This window comes from Gymnoscopelus braueri (genome assembly GCF_963280865.1).
Source record: "Gymnoscopelus braueri genome assembly, chromosome: 5".
Classification (NCBI taxonomy): Eukaryota; Metazoa; Chordata; class Actinopteri; order Myctophiformes; family Myctophidae; genus Gymnoscopelus; species Gymnoscopelus braueri.
The window spans coordinates 51422079-51441235 of NC_137606.1; the positions used below are offsets into that span (position 1 = coordinate 51422079).

The 19157-nt window shown below is 40.0% G+C and overlaps 1 protein-coding gene across 9 annotated transcripts in view; it reads right to left on the bottom strand.

Moving 5' to 3' along the window:
* The window catches only part of rap1gap2a (RAP1 GTPase activating protein 2a), a 189471-nt gene that overhangs the window by 25295 nt on the left and 145019 nt on the right, over positions 1–19157 (bottom strand). For all 9 annotated transcript variants that reach the window (XM_080429439.1, XM_080429440.1, XM_080429438.1 and 6 more), the window contains 7 exons: positions 18299–18334; positions 8585–8617; positions 7175–7432; positions 6089–6192; positions 5439–5517; positions 1336–1389; positions 898–981 (listed from right to left, as the gene is read on the bottom strand). In XM_080429439.1, the coding sequence (XP_080285565.1) occupies positions 898–981; positions 1336–1389; positions 5439–5517; positions 6089–6192; positions 7175–7432; positions 8585–8617; positions 18299–18334 (648 nt within the window). The remainder of the gene's footprint in view (positions 1–897; positions 982–1335; positions 1390–5438; positions 5518–6088; positions 6193–7174; positions 7433–8584; positions 8618–18298; positions 18335–19157) is intronic.

Sequence of the window (19157 nt, forward strand, 5' to 3'; positions counted from 1 at the left end):
GCGACCTGCATCGCCGCCATTTGTGAGAAGGCAAGCTTCCTGACTACTGTACACAACGCGCCTTGTCCGGGACTTGTCAGAATCTAGTTGTATACAAATATCCCGTTATATTCTTTTACAACTAGTTTCTGACAAGTCCCGTAAAAGACGCGCTGTGATTGGCCAGTCAGGAAACTTGCCTTCTCCAAAATGGCAGCCGAGATACAGACGCCTCAGAGCCGGAGGAGGCGTCTATACCTGTATATGTCTATGGGTGTGAGGGCCACAAAGCCTCCCGAACTTTTGACCCCTTTTCCTCCCCAATTTTAGTCGTTATGCCAATGAATTCCTCCACACACACATTACTGAGGCCAGATAGCAGATATACGCGCTGCAACACGTAGATCGGCTATTTTCACTATATTTGAAATTTGAAGTGTGAAGTGGTTAATTTATAACATTTATTTTTTACAAATTTCAGTCCCAAGAGTCTCTTGCTAGAAACGTTGTGGAGTCAAAAGCACAATATTTCTATTTAAAATTAAGTCAACAGCTTGCAAGAAACTAAAACTAAAACTAAAAAAACACAAAGCCAAAGTGCAGCAACTACATTTTTTTTCTTTTACTGACAAATGAGTTTAAAAGTGTTGCAACTGGTCAGCCAACCAAATGAGATATCGGCATATAATTGATATTACACTAATTGACCTGTTCTTGAGGTGATTGGTTATCCTCCAAAATCACGAAGGCTAATTCAACCTTTGGGATGCAAAAATAAGTCGATGTGTCCAAAATCGTAGATACTGCACTTTGGCTTTGTAGGGCAGAGAGTTACTGTCTCTCCAAATAAGAAATGGAGTGAAAGAGTCTTTGTCATCATCATCATCATCGTCATCATCTTCATCATCATCCTCTCACCTGTCCAAACCTCTGGTAGACCACTCCAAATTTGAAGGTGTTGTTGACCTCGTGTTCGTCATAAGCCACGATCAACTGGGAGCCCTGTGTATCAGCACACACACACACACACACACACACACACACACACACACACACACACACACACACACACACACACACACACACACACACACACACACACACACACACACACACACACACACACACACACACACACACACACAATCAGCGTTGCCATGTCTGCTTATTATAAGCCACTTGTGACTTGTTTTTCTGTAAAGTTGCTTGTAAATATTGGTAGTTTGTAGGTTGTGTTTTTTGGGATTGATTGAAGTTGCTTCCTAAATATTGTTTAAACAAGTGGTTCTCAAAAATGTTCATGTCAATGACCTGCAAAATGCCATAGTAAGATTTAAAATGTAAATATGTACTCACCCTGGGGTAGAGGACGGGGTTAAACTTGAGGCCTGTAGCGTCTTCACACAGCAGCTGGAAGACAGACAGACAGACAGACAGACAGACAGACAGACAGACAGACAGACAGACAGACAGACAGACAGACAGACAGACAGACAGACAGACAGACAGACAGACAGACAGACAGACAGACAGACAGACAGACAGACAGACAGACAGGGTGTATTCAGTGGTGGGAAAAGTACTCAAATGTTTTACTTGAGTAAAAGTATCAACACTGCAATGTAGAAACACTTTGTATTACTCTGTATAAAAGTAAGGTATTCAAAAATTACTTCAGTAAAAGTACCAAACTATTGGTATCAAAATTGACTTACAGTACCAAAAGTAAAATTACACATTATGCAGAATGTCTCATTTCACAAGTTTTCATGTTCTCAATATTTTGAACATAGCAGATCTATAAGCTCACAATACGCATTGTGAGCTTGCTGTTTTCAAATGGCCGAAATGTATATAGGGCTGAAGTGGTTAATGTATGTATTGGAATAATAATCAAAATCTACAAAATAACTAATAACTAAAGTTGTCAAAAATTGTAGTGGAGTAAAAGTATAATATTTGCCTCTGATATGTAATGGAGTATAAGTAAAAATTACTGCAAATTGGAAATACTCCAGTGAAGTAAAAACACCTCAAAACTGTACTTAAGTACAGTACTTGAGTAAATGCACTGAGTTACTTTACACCACTGATGAGTTGTTGACTCATAGTGTCCTTGTTGTCATTTGTCACACGGTGGGTAACAAAGTACTCTGTGAGGTGGGTAATATAAGTACTCTCTGTGCTACGTTACGTAGAGACTATAATTTATCCTTTGTCTTTGTGCAGTCTAAGGGCTTTTTGTGTTTATGTCTGTGTCCTTGTCTCTCTGGAGAGGTCGTAACTATTGTTTTTTGCCCCGTGAAAACATCATCGCTTTTTAGTTTTAATGTGATGCTTTTAAAAAGGAAAATCTGAGCATTACGTGTTTAACCCATTAAGTCCGGGAACTCATTTTTTAGATTTCTTTGGGCTATTAAAAAAGTGCCGCGCTATGAGCTTGTAGATCTGCTTTTTTTTTTGTAATCATGATTTTTTTTTGCAAATCTTTGAATATATAATATATATATTTTTTTTAAACATTTTTTACTCAAATCTTTGCTTCTGGGGGTTCCCTGGACCAACATATTTTAATGGGGATCGGCGGCCAAAAATATATGATTTTGGGGGTCCTTGACATGAAAAAGTTTGAGAACCACTGATAATATCAATGGTTCTTTTTTAAACGTATGTTGTTATATTATAACATACGTTTTTAAAAAAAAAATAGGATTTAGAAGATATTTGTAAAGATTTGCACACATTTTCATGATTTTTCCAAAAATAGCAGATCTACAAGTTCATAGCGCGGCACTTGTAGATCTACAATTTTTTAATAGCCAAAAGAAATCTAAATAATGACACAGATGCGTTCCCGGTCTTAATGGGTTAAAGTAATTGTGAGAAATAACATCCAAATGTTAGACTTGACATAATCTTCACCTTGCTTGTCCAAAAGTATTACTTTTACCTGCCTACTTAACACATTGGGTGCCAGAGGTTTATTAAAATATTATACTTTGAGTGCCAGGACTTTTTAAACATTTTGAACCTTTTTCAAGTAGTCACAAAATATTTTCAGTGATCACCGTCCTCACGGTGATCCCCTCATTACACACATACAGGTCTCGTACAATCGGGGGGAAAAAATTTAAAACATTCGGAAATCCATTCCATAGTTGCAGCCAGTTGAAAATAGTTAAATTAACATTGTAAAAAAAAAAAGTGCACAGGAGCCGAGATACAGGTTTTTGAAGTCATAAGTTAACCAGGAGGTGGATTGGAGTCTAAATCTTGTAGGAGTGATATTTCCTGTTGCTGTGAAGGAAAAAAAAAAAAAAAAAAATCAAAAACCGTATATATACGGTTTTGGCACTCAACGTTAGTATGCGCAAAACCGTATATATACGGTTTTGGCACCCAATGTGTTAAACCTACCTGCCATTCCTACCTGCCTACCTAAATGTATACTTAGTTACTTTCCACCACTGGGTGCATTGAACTGGATCAATCCACAGAACGTCATGATGCTATTTCTAGGTATCTCTATTAGCATTCTGATCATGTACAGCCTGGTGAATGTGATCAGAATGCTAATATAGCCATAGAGCAGAAACGGTGGGTCAGGACTCTGGAGTGTTTCAACAGGCTCAACAAACAAAAAAATACAAATCACAGAAAATGTATCGTCTGTTCAGAATTCAAGTCCCTGTGCGATCCCTGTCGAGAATCACTGATCTCAGATTATGCATCTAGACAATTTGTTTAAAGGAGATTTGGTGTAGAGGGATCATTGGGTTACATTTGACTCTTTGAGTTAACCCATTAAGGACCTAGGAATAGGTTTATTGTCATTGTTCACAGATACAAATACAAGTTACAATGAAATGTCACAGGCACTACAAGTTACAACGAAATTGTGTTCGTGCGTGGAGTGTACCTACTTGTGGATTATACCAGTGTCAGTCTACCTTATGTGGATTATGCGGTCGGCACGCACTGAAATGTTGCACCTTAATCCAACGTCTTTTGTCTTTTTTGTTGTGTTTTTTCTAGCACCTTAACTAGCGTCCATAATAGTCCATGAGCCAGAGCCCCAAAATTGAGCAATGATTATCGAAAGAGTGGGCAAAACCAAACCTATATTAAATTGTTCATAGGGTCAATACGAGTAAATAAATATATGATAACCTTTCCACAGGAGCAGCTTATTCATGGTTATCACACATTTTGTTATTTTCCCCATACGTACATGACAGGTGGAACAAAAAATAAAAAAAATAGTTATCATAATGAAACTTTCTGAGTTGAAGACAATGATTTATCGTATTACAAGTTTTCTGAAATTGTATATTTAAATATGCAAATTAGGCATTAGGAAAATATGCCCACATTTGCATAACCTTCCAGAATCAACATTGGAACATTGGACAAAGCCAGAGTCATCATTCTTATTTCATTTTGTTAAGATGTTGGAGTCAAATGTTTTTAACGAGGGAATATTCAATATCTGGCTCAATTATGGGGCTCTGGCTCATGGACTAAATGCCTAATTTGCATATTTAAATATACAATTTCAGAAAACTTGCAATACGATAAATCATTGTCTTCATGTAAGTAATCAACTCAGGAAGTTTCATTATGATAACTCTTTTTTAAATGTTGTCATTTTTTCACCTGTCATGTACGTGATGGGGAAAATAACAAAATGTGTGATAACCATGAAAAAGCTGCTCCTGTGGAAAGGTTATCATATATTTATTTACTCGTATTGACCCTATGAACAATTTAATATAGGTATGGTTTTGCCCACTCTTTCGATAATTAAATCTTGTCTGGCTCATGGACTATAAGTATATCATGCACAGTATACATTGCTGATATGCTCACGCACCTTTATATCTTATCTCAGGTACTTGTGTAAATATCTAGATAACTTGTTTGTTTGTTTTGTTCTCTTGCTTGATCTCCTTTCCCACTTGCCCCCCCCCCCTCTTCTTCTTCCCTTTTTTTTCCTATGGAAATAACGATACAATACGAAATGAATTTCACCCACTTTTTTACTAACTGTAAACCTGTTATGTAACAATAAAGCTGATTCTGATTCTAAGACTTGAGGCCGATTCTTCAAATGTCTTCTAAATCCTAACAGTTTTTCAAAAAAAAAAGTATGTTGCTATATCAGTGGTGCTCAAAATTATTCTGGCCATGTATTTGGCCACCGACCCCCATCCCAAGATACTTAGTTGTGAGCTTGTAGATCTGCTATTTTCAGAGCGCAACACCCGAGCGCTGCTGGATCTCTTCAGTCCCTCACTAACATTTTAGTCTAGTTTTTATTTGTTGATGAAATATTTAGTCTTAGTTTTAGTCATCGTGGCTTAGTTTTTCTTTAGTTTTCGTTAGTGAAAAAAGGTAGCCGACGCACATTTTTTCGTTAATAGTTTTAGTCGACGTTATCAACACTGCAGTCCACGTACCTTGGCTATCTGAGGTACGCTGGGGAGCTGGCTCAGGCCGGCCAGAGAGATTCTGTCATGAAGCGTCTTCGTTCTCGACCTGAAAAGAAAAAAAACACATCATCATATCATGCTTGTAGATTATTTTCGCTGTGGCAATTTAGAAAATGCCTAAAATAGGGATGCCAGCCATGCAGGTTGAAAGTCGTTAGGTGAGTCTGTGTGGCTTACCTAACCACTTTGAATGAAAAGTATTAGCACAAGTTTGAGAAGAAATAATAAATACATCTACTTCATTTCAAATCCAACCGTTGAGTGCCATTGACTAATTTCTTTTTAGAAACTACACTAGAGGGCGCTCTTCGCTAACCTATGAACAAATGACGTCATCCCCAAAAAAGTCCCTCCACCCACTCCCATGTTATAAGATGTAAGAAAACACATCTAGCTCGGATGTCTTATTTTTTTAATGAAAATGAGCCACATTCAACTGCCGATTACAACAGAACGGACGATCGCGGTAAAAGTGTTTTTGTTCCGGTGGATAGAAGAGACCCTCCCCCCTCCCCCAGTATTACTTGAGCATAGTGCGTAGGTATTCCTGTATCATTATGTACATTAATATGTATATAAATATGTATAGTAGCCTACATACTGTATATGAATAGTACCTGAGCATAATGCGTAGGTATTCCTGTGCCTCAGCCTCTTCATGTTTCAGAGACATGACCAGGTGTCCTACACTGCTGTTTGTACAGTAGTAGTTCATATGCTCCTAGAGGGAGATTTACATTCATTAATATACATTATATTAATAGCTCATATGCTCCTAGAGGGGAGGAGTTACAATGGTTACATTCATAAATATACATCATATTAACACACTCAATCCGAGAACGCATCTGTGTCATTTTAGATTTCTTTGGCTATTCAAAAATAGCAGATCTACAAGCTCATAGCACGGCACCGAGTGCTGTGCTACGAGCTTGTAGATCTGCTATTTTTGAAAAATCTTGAAAATTGGTGCAAATCTTTGAATATATAGATATTTTTTTAAACAACATTTTTAACTCAAATCTTTGCTTCTGGGGGGGGGTCCCTGGAACAACATATTTTGAGATGGGGGTCCGCAGTCAAATACATATCATGTTGGGGGGTCCTTGACATGAAAAGGTTTGAGAGCCACTGAAATTTGTAGATCCCCCAGAAGCAAAGATTTTAGTTAGAAATGGCTTTAAAAATATATATATATTCAAAGATATATCGCGGCACCGCCAAAATACATTTTAGTCGACTAAATCAACTGTAGATTTAGTCGACTAGATCTATTTAGTCGACTAAATCTAGACAAAAACCAAACAAATTCAGAAGACTAAAATATGACTAAAACTAAATGGAATTTTATTCAAAAGACTATGACTAAAACGGAATCAAACTTTACTGTCAGAATCAAACTTTGCTGTCAAAACGCTGCGACGTGTTGTGAGCTTGTAGATCTGCTATTTTCAGAGCGCAACCAAACACAAAATGACTTGTTTTTTAGTTCTACTGGATCCCTTCTCCACCAGTCCCTCACTAACATTTGAGTCTAGTTTTTATTTGTTGACGAAATTGTCAGTATATTTAGTCTTATTTTTAGTCGTCATAGCTTAGTTTTTATTTAGTTTTTATTTAGTTTTCGTCAGTGAAAAAAGGTAGTCGACGAAATGTTTTTGTCATACTTTTAGTCGACGAAATCAACACTGACACACACTCACCCTGCCCAGGAAGTGCTTGCGGTAAGCGCGCGCCGTGCTGTTGCACTCCAGGCGGAATGAGCCCCCCGGACCCCCCCCACCACCACTGGGGCTCATCACGCCCCCCCCACCACCACCTCCACCACCGTCCTCCTCCTCACAGAAGCTGGACTCCGAGGAGGTGGGGGTCCCGGCCTGGGGGGCCTCCGAGTCCTCGATCCAGTAGCCCCCGAACTGAGGCAGGATCACCTGGGGGAACGGACCACCCTTCACCAGGATCTGGGGGGAGGGAAGGGGGCAGTGGTGAAAAAAGTACTCAAATTCTTTACTTAAGTAAAAGTACCAATACTGCTATATAAAAATACTCTGTTACAAGTAAAAGTCCAGAATAAAAAAATTACTTTAGTAAAAGTACAAAAGTATTGGCATCAAAATGTACTTAAAGTACCAAAAGTAAAAGTACTAAATATTTGAAAATAGCCGATCTACAAGCTCACAACGCGTCGCGATGCGACACGTTGTGAGCTTGTAGATCTGCTATTTTCAAATAGCCTAGGTTTAAAATAGGTTTAAAGTGGTTAATGTATGTTTCATTATATCATAATTTATATCTGAAAAGTAACTAGTAACTAAAGTTTTCAAGTAAATGTAGTGGAGTAAAAGTACAATATTTGCCTCTGAGATGTAGTGGAGTAGAAGTAAAAGTATTGGAAATTGGAAATACTCAAGTAAAGTACAAATACCTCAAAATTGTACTTAAGTACAGTACTTGAGTAAATGTACTTAGTTACTTTCCACCACTGGAAGGGGGGCAAAAAAAAAACATTTAAAATATTGTATTTCTTTTCGGTGGGGGTTGGGTAGCAAAAGTAATATAACTTTATTACTCTTGATACCAAGTAATACGTAATATAATATTACTTTTTAAAGGTATAATAAAGTAACTAGGACAAAGAAATCCCCGGTCCCCACAAGAGAAATGGTTGTTTTATGGTAAAAAATAAAAAAAAATAAAGTTTAGTGGAATTAGTAAAAGATCAAAGTAGCGATCAGGGCTATAGGTTTATGGGTTGGTATAGATATGCCTGATTTATAAGTTACGCACACTTTGTAATCAAATAAATGCTGTTTTTGCCGTGCAACTCCAAGCATAATCATCTCAGTCGGTTGGAAACCCCACACAAAACGGTACATTTTTCAGGATTAAAATTCAAAATGATCAAAAGTAGCAGATCGACAAGCTCGAAACACGTCGCTTTGAGCCGCGTTTCGGGCTTGTAGATCTGCTACTTTCGATGCTTTCGTGTGACGCTGTATGATCAAGTGAGTGAGTGAGTGAGTGAGTGAGTGAGTGAGTGAGTGAGTGCGTGCGTGCGTGCGTGCGTGAGTGAGTGCGTGCGTGTGAGATTACATGAGTGGGAATTAACTCACGTCTTCTATTCGAGGGTAGGGGATGTAGTCATCCTGTAACACAAAAGACACACACACGCACACACAGAGTGTTAGAACGTCCTGTTATAGCCTATTCAAGTACACTGCAGTTTCAGTAGGAGCACACAGCTGCAAGGACAAGTACACACACACACACACACACGGACACACAAGGACACGATGTTGCAGCGAAAAACAAAAACACACCAGTCATCAATGAGGGCGTGTCAGTCTCTGATGATGTCATCACAGCCTGTTTTGATTCCTTGGGGGGGGGGGGGGGCGAGGGGGATGGGGGAGCTAGTCTGCTAGCGTAGCACCATGATGACGCTAGCAGACTGACCTCTAATAATGCTGAGGGCCTGTGTGTGTGTGTGCGCGTGTGCGTGTGCGTGTGTGTGTGTGTTGCTGGGGGACCCCCTGAAACCTCCTGTGGACCCCTGGGGGGTCGGTTGAGTGCACTGACAGGTCAAGAGGATCGATTGTAAGTTTTGGCGCCGTTTGGTTCCTATAGTTGAGTCGGAGGTCATTGATTTATTGAGCTTTCAGAAGCTTTGCAGTGTGATCCGACAGCACTATGACCATATATGGACATGCAGAGAGCCCGACCCATAGTCAGAGTTCTGGGTCTAATGCCCATCCTGATTCTGGAGAGTCCAACACCACCAAATTACAAGGCCTGACCTCAACTAGTTAAATAGTCGACAAATCGATCGAGGGAGTCTGATTCGACTGCCAATCCCTCAGTCGAATAATGCAAAAAAAAAAATTTAATTTGTTATATTAATTCACTAATCGTTTGCCCAAAATAGGATATATATCATGATTTATTGAGAGAAACCAAGCAAGTATATGTTAAATCAGACATTATGCACCCCTACAGCCCAAATGGAATGATCCTCTATTGCATTTTTGGGCGGTGAAACCGCCCCTATAAGTGAGGTTTGGATATTTGTACAACAAATCCTGCGCTGTGATTGGCCAAAAATGTACAAAAATGTACAAAAATGTACCCCGCCTAACCCTGCACCGTGATTGGCCAATCACAGTCTATTCAGGACTGTGATTGGCCAGTGTCACATGACACATGTGCATAGCCCTATATAAGAAACCATAACTTGTTTTTTTTAAAGTTATGGTTTCGTCCATCATAAAGAGTGTTTCAATAAATGTATTTATTTTTTGTACATGATTGGTTGACTCCATTCAGTATTGTGATTAGCTAGCAAGACACCGCCCACTTCACACAGGGTGTGATTTTTTTTGTTGTTGCATGATTGGACTACCAGTCCACATTTGGCCAATCAGATTCGAGTATATAAATTGTTAGTCGGGGACGAGCCTACCGGTTACCAATGTTTTGACTTGAAAAATAAAAAGAGAAAAAATATTTTAAAGCCAATTTCAAAAAATTATTATGTTTAAAATATTTGATTAAAGTCTACAGTTGAGAACTTTTTAACGTACTGTAGGATCAAACAAATAAACAAAAATGAACACAATAACTTTTTGATGGATAAAAACTTTCAGTTGAGTTTATACTTCAAATTAAGCTACCATTTAAAAGAAAACAAGTGCTGTTCTACAAGTTCACAATGCGTTGTGAACTTGTGGATCTGCTGTTTTCAAAAAAAGTAGCAGAACTGATGTGGATCAGGCTCTCGATCACATTACACTGAGCACAACACTTTGAGCTGATGACCACACACACACACACACACACACACACACACACACACACACACACACACACACACACACACACACACACACACACACACACACACACACACACACACACACACACACACACACACACACACACACACACACACACACACACACAGCAATAACCATCACTGCTGGAGCCAAAACGTGTACTGTGTGTGCACGTGGGCGTGCACGTGTCCTTGTGGTCACACCTTGCATCTCCTGGTATCCTCGGCTCTGGGGACCTGTGTGTTTGTTAAAGGGTCCGTACGCAGCATGAGGACGGAAAGGTAGGAGGGTCAAAAAGCATGTTAGGTTTGTCGTTGGCTCTCATGCAAATACGCCCCAAACCCCCCGAGCTCTCTCTCTCTGTCCCTGATTCTCGCTCTCGCTCTGTTTCTCTCACTCTGTTTCTCTCTATCTCTCTCTCTCTCTCTACCCCCCTGACAGACAGACAGATTGAAAGATAAATGTGAATATCGTGGAAAATGTCACATATACGCCAATGCTGTAATCATCAACATTAAAACAGGTTGGAAATATTTCACTTTATGTGCAATTTATCTAGAATACATAAATTAAAGGGATAGTTCACCCAAAAAATATGTTTTTTTCTATGGATTAGTCACCCCATGGAGACTTGAATTCATGGAGATATATATATATATATTTTTTGCATTCTTAAGCCAATAATTTGATGACCAGCGGACCGGTAGGCAGCGGTTCCGGTAGGAGACAAAAAGGAGACTCTTTGTGTCTCCTACCGGAACCACTGCCGTTACCACACATAACGTTTACCACGATATTCTACTTTTTAGATGATCCTGTATATCTGCATATGTAGTAGAATACAATTGTTATACTGAATAGACATTATTATTAAATGTCTGCCACACAAAACACAATGAATCCAATTATCCTGCTATGACACGCCCCCTGGGTGCAAAGCACTGACCAATTAGACGCTCTGAACGGTGGACAAAAAGGAAGTGATTAATTTGCCCGGTAACAACAGTCTGTGTTTATTTGCATACAGGAGCCATTAGAATAATACAATCACCTGGCCACTGGAGAGGTCAGTGTGTGTGTGTGTGTGTGTGTGTGTGTGTGTGTGTGTGTGTGTGTGTGTGTGTGTGTGTGTGTGTGTGTGTGTGTGTGTGTGTGTGTGTGTGTGTGCGCGTGCGTGCGTGCGTGCGTGCGTGCGTGCGTGCGTGCGTGCGTGCGTGCGTGCGTGCGTGCGTGCGTGCGTGCGTGCGTGGGTGCGTGGGTGCGTGCGTGCGTGCGTGCGTGCGTGCGTGCGTGCGTGCGTGCGTCTCACAGACAATGTCCCCAAAAGTAGAGCAGAACTTGAGAAATAGACATTCTTAGATTTTACTAGAGCACAGTAGCAAAAATTCTCAAAAATAACAGATCTACAAGCTCACATCACATCGCGACGTGACACGTTGTGAGCTTGTAGATCGGCTATTTTCGTACATTGTGCTATGCATGATGAAGTATAAAATGGGGCTTATATGTGGTTAATCAGACTATTTGATTTAGCCGATTATTAAAAAAAACAATCCATTTATCAATCATGATTCATGAGTGATTTGTGACATGCAGAAGCTATAGGGATTCAAGTCAAGGACCCCCAAATTGATATGTATATATATATATATTTGGCCGCGGACCCCCATTTAAAAAAAGGTTTTGTGCCACGGACCCCCAGAAGAGAAGATCAAGATCTCTAATATTTTCAAAAATATCTACTACTTTTACTAGCTGCTATTTTCTGAATAGCCAACGTATAAATGGATAACATGGTTAAAATGATAGTGATGCTATGTTAACTACTTTTGCTGGGGACCGCCTGGACCCCCCCCCCCCCCCCCAGGACCCCCCAGGACCCCACTTTGATGAACCAATGCTATAGGATACCAGCGAGAGTGACAGGGAAGATGTGTAACCCAGTATAAACGATTAGACCAGCCATGATGTACAGCTTGGAACCGGTGGCGCTGACCAATAGCAGTGGTCCGGGGACCACCAGTGGTCCCTGAGGGGGTTCCAGGTGGTCCCCAGCTAAATACTTACAGTTATTTTGCCATTTGCACAAGTGCATAGGACATTTTGGAGCTCAAACGGTGGTTCTGTGGCTCAAATGCAGAATAAATAATGGACCTTGATATGAAAAGGGTTGAAAACCCACTGTATTAGAGGATTTGTATGTACATGTACAGAGGAGGTGGTGAGGAGGGGGTCCATGGGGAGGAGAAGGATGCTGAAGATGGAGCTGCCGGGTGAGAGGAGAAGAGAAAGGTCTAAGAGGAGGTTTATGGATGCGGTGAGAGGAGAGAAATGAGAAATTATCCCTTTAAGACCTGGAAATCCATGTGTCATTTTAGAGTTTAGATATTGGCTATTCAAAAAAATAGCAGATCTACAAGCTCATAGCGCTGCACAGAGTGCCACGCTATGAACTTGTAGATCTGCAAATCTTTGAATATATATATATTTTTTTAGAGCGAACATGTGTATGATATTTTGTTCCAGGGACCCCCACGAGAAGCAAAGGTTTGAGTTACAAATGTCCGCTTTAAAAAAAAAGAAGATATATATTCAAAGATTTGCACAAATTTGGCCAAAAGTTTTAAACCAAAGCAGCGTTGTTTGTTTACATCCCATAGCCCGAGAGTGTGATTGGCTGAGACAGAAAACAGCCTCTGTTTTGACAATGACTTTCACAATAAAAGGTAAAGAAAAAAGAAGCTATTTAATCATGACGTTTTCTAATGTGAAGGCAAAAAGGAACTCATGCAGTCTCCTTTGTGTTGGCCCACTTTCTGGTACACTTTAGGAGGTTTATGTGAGAACATGATAAGAGAGCCACTTAGACTTGCAATTTGTCCCCCTAGATGGTTCAGACGAGATTGACACCGTAAGTGTCCTTATTATGACGGCTATTGTCTGGTCTGAACCATTGTCTAAGTGTCCTGATTATGACTTCTATTGTCTGGTCTGATCCATTGTCTAAGTGTCCTGATTATGACTTCCATTGTCTGGTCTGATCCATTGTCTGGCTGCATTGAGTCTGACAGATTGCTTTTATGAGCTTTTTGCTTTTTATCACAGAGCGAGAGAGAGAGAGAGAGACATAGAGAGCGAGAGAGAGGCTGGGAGGTGTGCGTCAACCATCCATTTATACATAACATTATGCTAAGTCAGATGAGATCGTTCAGAGATGCTTCATGTATAAGACCAGTGGGTTCTCTATTAGAACGCACCGGGACCAGAACGGAGATCGTCTGATCTTGTTCCCCCCCAAATTCAGCTTAAACTTGGGTAAAAAAAAAGAAGCATTCTACCCACAGAAAACTGTGTTCTTAAATGGTTCTATAAAAGGCTATATGATTCCACAAAGAACCATCAACTACTAAAGAACCATTTGATCTAGTGAATGGTTCTTCATGTTCCTCATCTAGTTCTAGAGAACCTTTTTTTGACAAAGTTCTTTGAGGAACCTTTGAACTCTTAAACCACGTCTTATAGACATTCATCCAAAATAGCAGATCTGCAAGGTCACAGCGCTTCGCACCGCGACACGTTGTGAGCTTGTAGATCTGCTATTTTCGACAAACACACACACCTCAGCCGGTTGATGAAGTTTATACGGTTTAAGGGGTTTGGGTTCTTTATAGAACCATTCAAATGAATGGTCTGAAAGGTTCTTCCTGGAACCAAAAATGGTTCTTCTATATGGCAGTGGTTTTCAACCACTCCTGTCCAACCAAGTCAAACCAAGACAAACCAAGACAAGTCAGATCTGGCCCAGAATATCACCTGATTTCAACCAAAATTAATCCTGACCACAAAAACGTCACTTCCAGGACGTCATCTAAACACATTTCTCATCACCCAAATTGCTGTCCAAATGTCCATATGATGACCGGTAGGCACCACTGCCTACCGGTCCGCTGGTCATCAAATTATTGGCTTAGGAATGAGACAACAAACTAAAAAATATCCATGAATACAAGTCTCCATGGGGTGACTAATCCATAGGAAAAAAAGTATTATTTTGGGTGAACTATCCCTTTAACTCTTGACAATAGAGTACAGAAGTCCTGACGTCACTCGTTCATCCCCTGGGTCGTAAAGTAATGTATCTATGGTGTGTAGTTTTATAGGGTCTATCCGACCTTATTATACATTTTTTATTGTGTTTAAAATCATTCACCCATGTACGGGGTTAAGCTGGTAACGGGCGACCTCTAGCGGAGAGAAAGGGGTCTTGTTCTTCTCCGTGCCTGGTGTGACGCCATTGTTTTGTGTTTTCAATTAAGTTTGTTACCATATTTACTCCAATTTCATATGTTCCTTGTGGTTCAGAATCCTGGGGAAATGTGTAGATTCGGGGGTACGGTTTTATGGGAGTTATTCCGTTATGTTTGTGATGCGACAAACACCGTACTTATGGGAAACTTATGTTTGTTTTGGTAAGAGAGTTCCACATGGGATCTTGCGCATGCGCATTAGAGTTGTTTACAGCTGAAAGATCATTCCATTGTAGCTGAGAGAGCGATAGCACGTAGATGCGAGCTGGTAAGCAATTGTGCATGAAAAATTGTCATTTTGTGTGTTAAACTGTTTTATTGTAATCATACATGTTGTTTACATATTTATGCATGTTTTCGTAGTATTAATAGTATTTTCCATTTGTGTGTTTTCTGTTTACAGTTAAATAACCTAGCTACTACAACTTCTGCTACAACATCGCATCTACAAGTGTTACCGTTAGCACCTATTTTAAGGAGAACTAATGTGCGTAGTTTCTCTGGGGCTGGCTGAGGGTAGCAAATACTGTACCAAGTGGTAGTTTAGTTTAGATAACCATGTGTGTTTATGTGTGTTAATAAATTACCAAAAGGCAATATCGGTGTTGTTGTTGTTGTCGTCGAGTGATTTACACCAATCTATCTATGTGCATCATCCCTGGACTGAGGGGTAGATTTGGAGTTATTAGGTTGAGCTCTAGATATCGGTACACATGTAGAATAACATTGGGTCATATTAGAATCGTCTCATATAAGAATTGTGGTCCAAAAATAAACAAACTGTCTCTGCAATATTGTCAGGGAGAAGGCACTCTATCGTTTATGATAGTCAGTCACTCATATTTGGCAAAAAGATTACTAATTTGGCATAAGTAACATTAGCGTTTTCTCACCGTCAGTTGATGCTTCATATCCATAAGAGTCAAACCCGCCGGGATCATTTGTTTATTTTTGGAACACAGTTCTTATTTGACGCGATATTAAACACGTCTATGGGAATTCAGAACGGGGGGAAAACAACGCGACCCAGGTAGGATGTGTAAATTACGTCAGACTTCGGTGCTCTATAGAATCCTCTGACCCCCGCCCCTCCTTTCTCTGTAAATATACCTTATAATTCTACTGAGCTTTATTCTAATATGTATTGTGTTTTGTTGTATTGTATTACTGATGAATTGAGTACAATTCGTCCGTCGCCTCCCAATACACAAATCTGAATAGGTGGTTGGTTGTGAATTTGTGGATGTCTGTCGTGTCGACTTGTGTCGAGTGGCCCGCGGACAGTGCTCAATCAGACAACTACAAGTCCCAGTGCTGCTCTCTATTAGAGAGCTGCACTCTCTCTATTAGAGAGCTGCACTCTCTCTATTAGAGAGCTGCACTCTCTATTAGAGAGCTCTCTATTAGAGAGCTGCACTGGGACTTGTATGAACAGAGTTCAAGCTGTGAACTTGTAGCTCTGGCTGTGTTCACTGCACTGGATCAATGTAAAGATTAAAACCCATACACTGAAGAGCACGCCAGGGTCAGTGTGTGTGTGTGTGTGTGTGTGTGTGTGTGTGTGTGTGTGTGTGTGTGTGTGTGTGTGTGTGTGTGTGTGTGTGTGTGTGTGTGTGTGTCTTTTTTTGGTCATCATCCTGTATTGATTTGCTGTTCTGCACTAATCAGTCATTCCTAAAATTACCACTGTACTGTACTGGCCCCAATCAGCCTGGTGCCATCCACCCACTCCATACCTCACCTCACCTCACCTCACCTCACCATCTCTACCTAAACGTCCACACCTCCCCGTTTCATTTGTCACAGGCTTTACACCTCCATAGTACATTATGGTGACTACACACTAGACCCTCCAGAAAAAACGCTAAAATCCTTGATTTTGCGATGAAATATGCAGAATGTGATTTCATGCGGTGAAATTGCGGGAAGTTGCGAAATATACAGAAAGTTGTGAAATGTGTGAAATATGTGGGGTTTTATGTGATTCTATGCGGTGAAATATGTGGGAAGTTGCAAAATAAATACTCGGTGCCGCGCTATGAGCTTGTAGATATGCTATTTTTGAATAGCCAGAGGAAATCTAAAAGGTCAGAGATGCGTTCCTGGATACCCCAGCAGCCCAGCTAAAAGCCTGTAGCCACAGGTGTCTGCATGGACAGGCACTCAGCGATCAGCAGGAGTCAGTGATTTCCTGGACAATAATCAACGTCTCCTCCTGCATCACATACAGTCAGTGGTGGAAAGTAACATTTAAAGTACATTTACTTAAGTACTGTACTCAAGTACATTTTAGAATAAAATTAACACACTCAATTAACTCTAATTAGAAATAAGCTAGAGGGGTGAGACTTCTTGTGCACATGCTCAGTAGGGTCCTCTCTCTGCCTATGGAAGGGTAGAATGATCATTTCATCTCAGCAGAAGTTTTCAACAAAAAAACAGATTTTGAGGTGTAAATGTAAATTTTTTAGTGTACGGTATGTTCCTTTAGCCTGGTAAACCCTCCCTCCGGAAATCTCATTTCCATTTGATTCCAGGAGTGAATAAAATACAAATGAGATTTCTGGAGGGAGGGTTTACCAGGCTAATGTTCCTTCTGCTGTCTAAAGATAAGATGTCAGCTAATTTAAACTTGGATGAATTGTATCTCTATGTTATTGGTCACAAATTAACGTCAGCAGCCTATGCTAGTATAGGTGTTTCTAGATAGAATATGGGTTTGTTTGTTTTGTTAAAAGGTTAAAGCACTATATTCTGATAGTAATCATTGCTATAGAGTGTTTGTTCAGTAACAGGAGTCTCCCCGTCTCTCCAGACCAGCTCTTTAATAAACAGAAAATACATTTTCCGGTAGGTGTCAAAATCTCAGCCAATCAGGAGAAAGTACCCATTTTTAAGCTTCATTTTTATAATGTTCCAGTTCCAATTTTGCCAGCTCATTTCTTAGTGTCATCACTTCCAATTTCACTTGTTTAATCTATATCCTGATTGAGTTCTCTATCCTGATTGGATAAAATTGGAAATGAAACTGAAGCTGAAACGAAAATGCATTTTCTGTTTTATAAAGAGCTGGAGAGACAAGGAGACTCATTTTACTGAACACTCTATAGCAATGAGTACTATCAGAATTTAGAGCTATTTAACACTTATTTTAACCAAAGAAAATCACTTACCCTAACTTTAAGTAAAAAATTTTAGTACTTTTTCCACCACTGCATTCGGTCACAGTAGCCAGAGGAGGACAAGCTCCCAGTTTAGCCATCATCACATTACATCCACTAATTCACTATATAACCCTGATGTCTCTCTGCAATCTCCTGTATGGCTACTGCAGATGCAAAAACTATGCCTACATTTAACCCTAACCAATGCCTTAATTGAATCTTAACCCCTAAACTTATAACCATAAACCTAAACGTTGAAATGCAACGTTTTCTTTTTTTGTGGTCCACAAACATTGTCATTGAACGTTTCTGGAGAAATGTACAGTGACAACGTTTCCTCTGGAGATGTGTGTGTGTGTGGGTGTGTGTGCGTGTGTGTGTGTGTGTGTGTGTGTGTGTGTGTGTGTGTGTGTGTGTGTGTGTGTGTGTGTGTGTGTGTGTGTGTGTGTGTGTGTGTGTGTGTGCGCGCGCGTTCAAGAAGACAGAGACAGACAAAATGGAGGTCAGTGTGAAAATGTTCTTACCGGCATCTTCTCCAGCATGTCAAAGAACTCCGCAGACTGAAACACACAGAGAGAGAAACACAATAGACTTTAGTTTGGTTTGGTTTAGTTACAGTAGGTTCGTTAAGGCAATGGTTCTCAACATGTGGGTTGGGACCCCGTGGGGGGGGGGGGGGGGTCCCTACATGATTTTGGGGGTCCCCAGATGACAGTGACAATTTAAGGACTTTTAAGACATTTTTAATTCCTACAAAAAAAGACAATTACTGCATGAAAAGTAATTGATGTAATAACAAACTAAACTAAATGGAATGCCCCAATTCCTACAATTCCAAGTGCTTATCAGGGTGGGGGGGTCCCCATTTAAAATATGATAATTTTGGGGGGTCACGGCCTGAAAAGGTTGAGAACCACTGAGTTAAGGGAGGCATGGTTAATAGGTCATCTATATCGGTATCGGCAATATCGGCCTAAAGAAAATGCAATATCGGTATGGAACCAATATCAAAATAATAATATTTATGTTTGAATGTGAAGCTGAAAAAGCCGTTTGTGACGATGAAGACTTTAGATTTAATCAGGGTTTTCTGGGTCAACATTAAGTTGGACAAATGCTACATTTAAAGTGGCACTGTGTAACTTTTTTTTTATGAATACATTTTTTATTTTGTCAAATCTGTACGATAGAGTATGTTAAGACAATATAACTTAAATAATCGGGGTGGGTTGTATTTTGTCTCCCTGCTCTTCTATTGAGACATTTAGATCGTCAAAAGGTCATGTCTCAGCTAGACACAGGATCTGACACGAATTTTGACCTGAAGGTCAAGATTCTATTTATCCCCTGAGCCAGCAGGCAGGCTCTATTAGCTCAATGGTA